Below are 470 nucleotides of genomic sequence, written 5' to 3' on the forward strand. Positions count from 1 at the left end.
GCCGGGGTTCTGGCAAGGGGCTTCAGTTCTCACCTCTGGGACAGCCTCTGCTGCAGTCAACATACACAGTAGAGATCTTCACTCCCCAGGCTCAAGACAATCATCCCAGACCTCTGCCCACTGCCCCTAGCTGTAGCTGCTGTTCCTAGGAGCTCACACCACTGCCCTTGCCTTGCATCCCTGCTCACATCCCTCTCCCACCTCCCCACCAGCCTGGAGGCTGTATGCATAGCACATGCAGCCTGAGAGTTGTGGGTCCTCTGTGCTTCCTGCAATGCACAGCCCCACGGCACCTTGTCAGACTCAGTTCCACCTTCTCACCCTGGCATAAGGAGCCCCCCTTTGGGGGCTGGTCTTCAGAGGTCAGATTCAGTTTCTCCAACACCTGCTCCAGAGACCTGGACACTTTAATTGGCAGCTGCTGTCTCAGCTCATCAGAGCTGCAAAAGAAATGCAGCATAAAGAGGCTG

General features: G+C 56.4%; 1 protein-coding gene across 1 annotated transcript in view; it reads right to left on the reverse strand.

Moving 5' to 3' along the window:
* The window catches only part of ITGB1BP2 (integrin subunit beta 1 binding protein 2), a 12,734-nt gene that overhangs the window by 4,174 nt on the left and 8,090 nt on the right, over positions 1-470 (reverse strand). The window contains exons 6-7 of the mRNA XM_019521006.1: positions 322-467; positions 7-50 (exon numbers count right to left, since the gene is read on the reverse strand). Of these exons, the coding sequence (XP_019376551.1) occupies positions 7-50; positions 322-467 (190 nt within the window). The remainder of the gene's footprint in view (positions 1-6; positions 51-321; positions 468-470) is intronic.

The sequence above is a fragment of the Gavialis gangeticus genome, unplaced genomic scaffold (assembly GCF_001723915.1).
Source record: "Gavialis gangeticus isolate Ggan-Ray unplaced genomic scaffold, GavGan_comp1, whole genome shotgun sequence".
In the NCBI taxonomy this organism is placed as follows: Eukaryota; Metazoa; Chordata; order Crocodylia; family Gavialidae; genus Gavialis; species Gavialis gangeticus.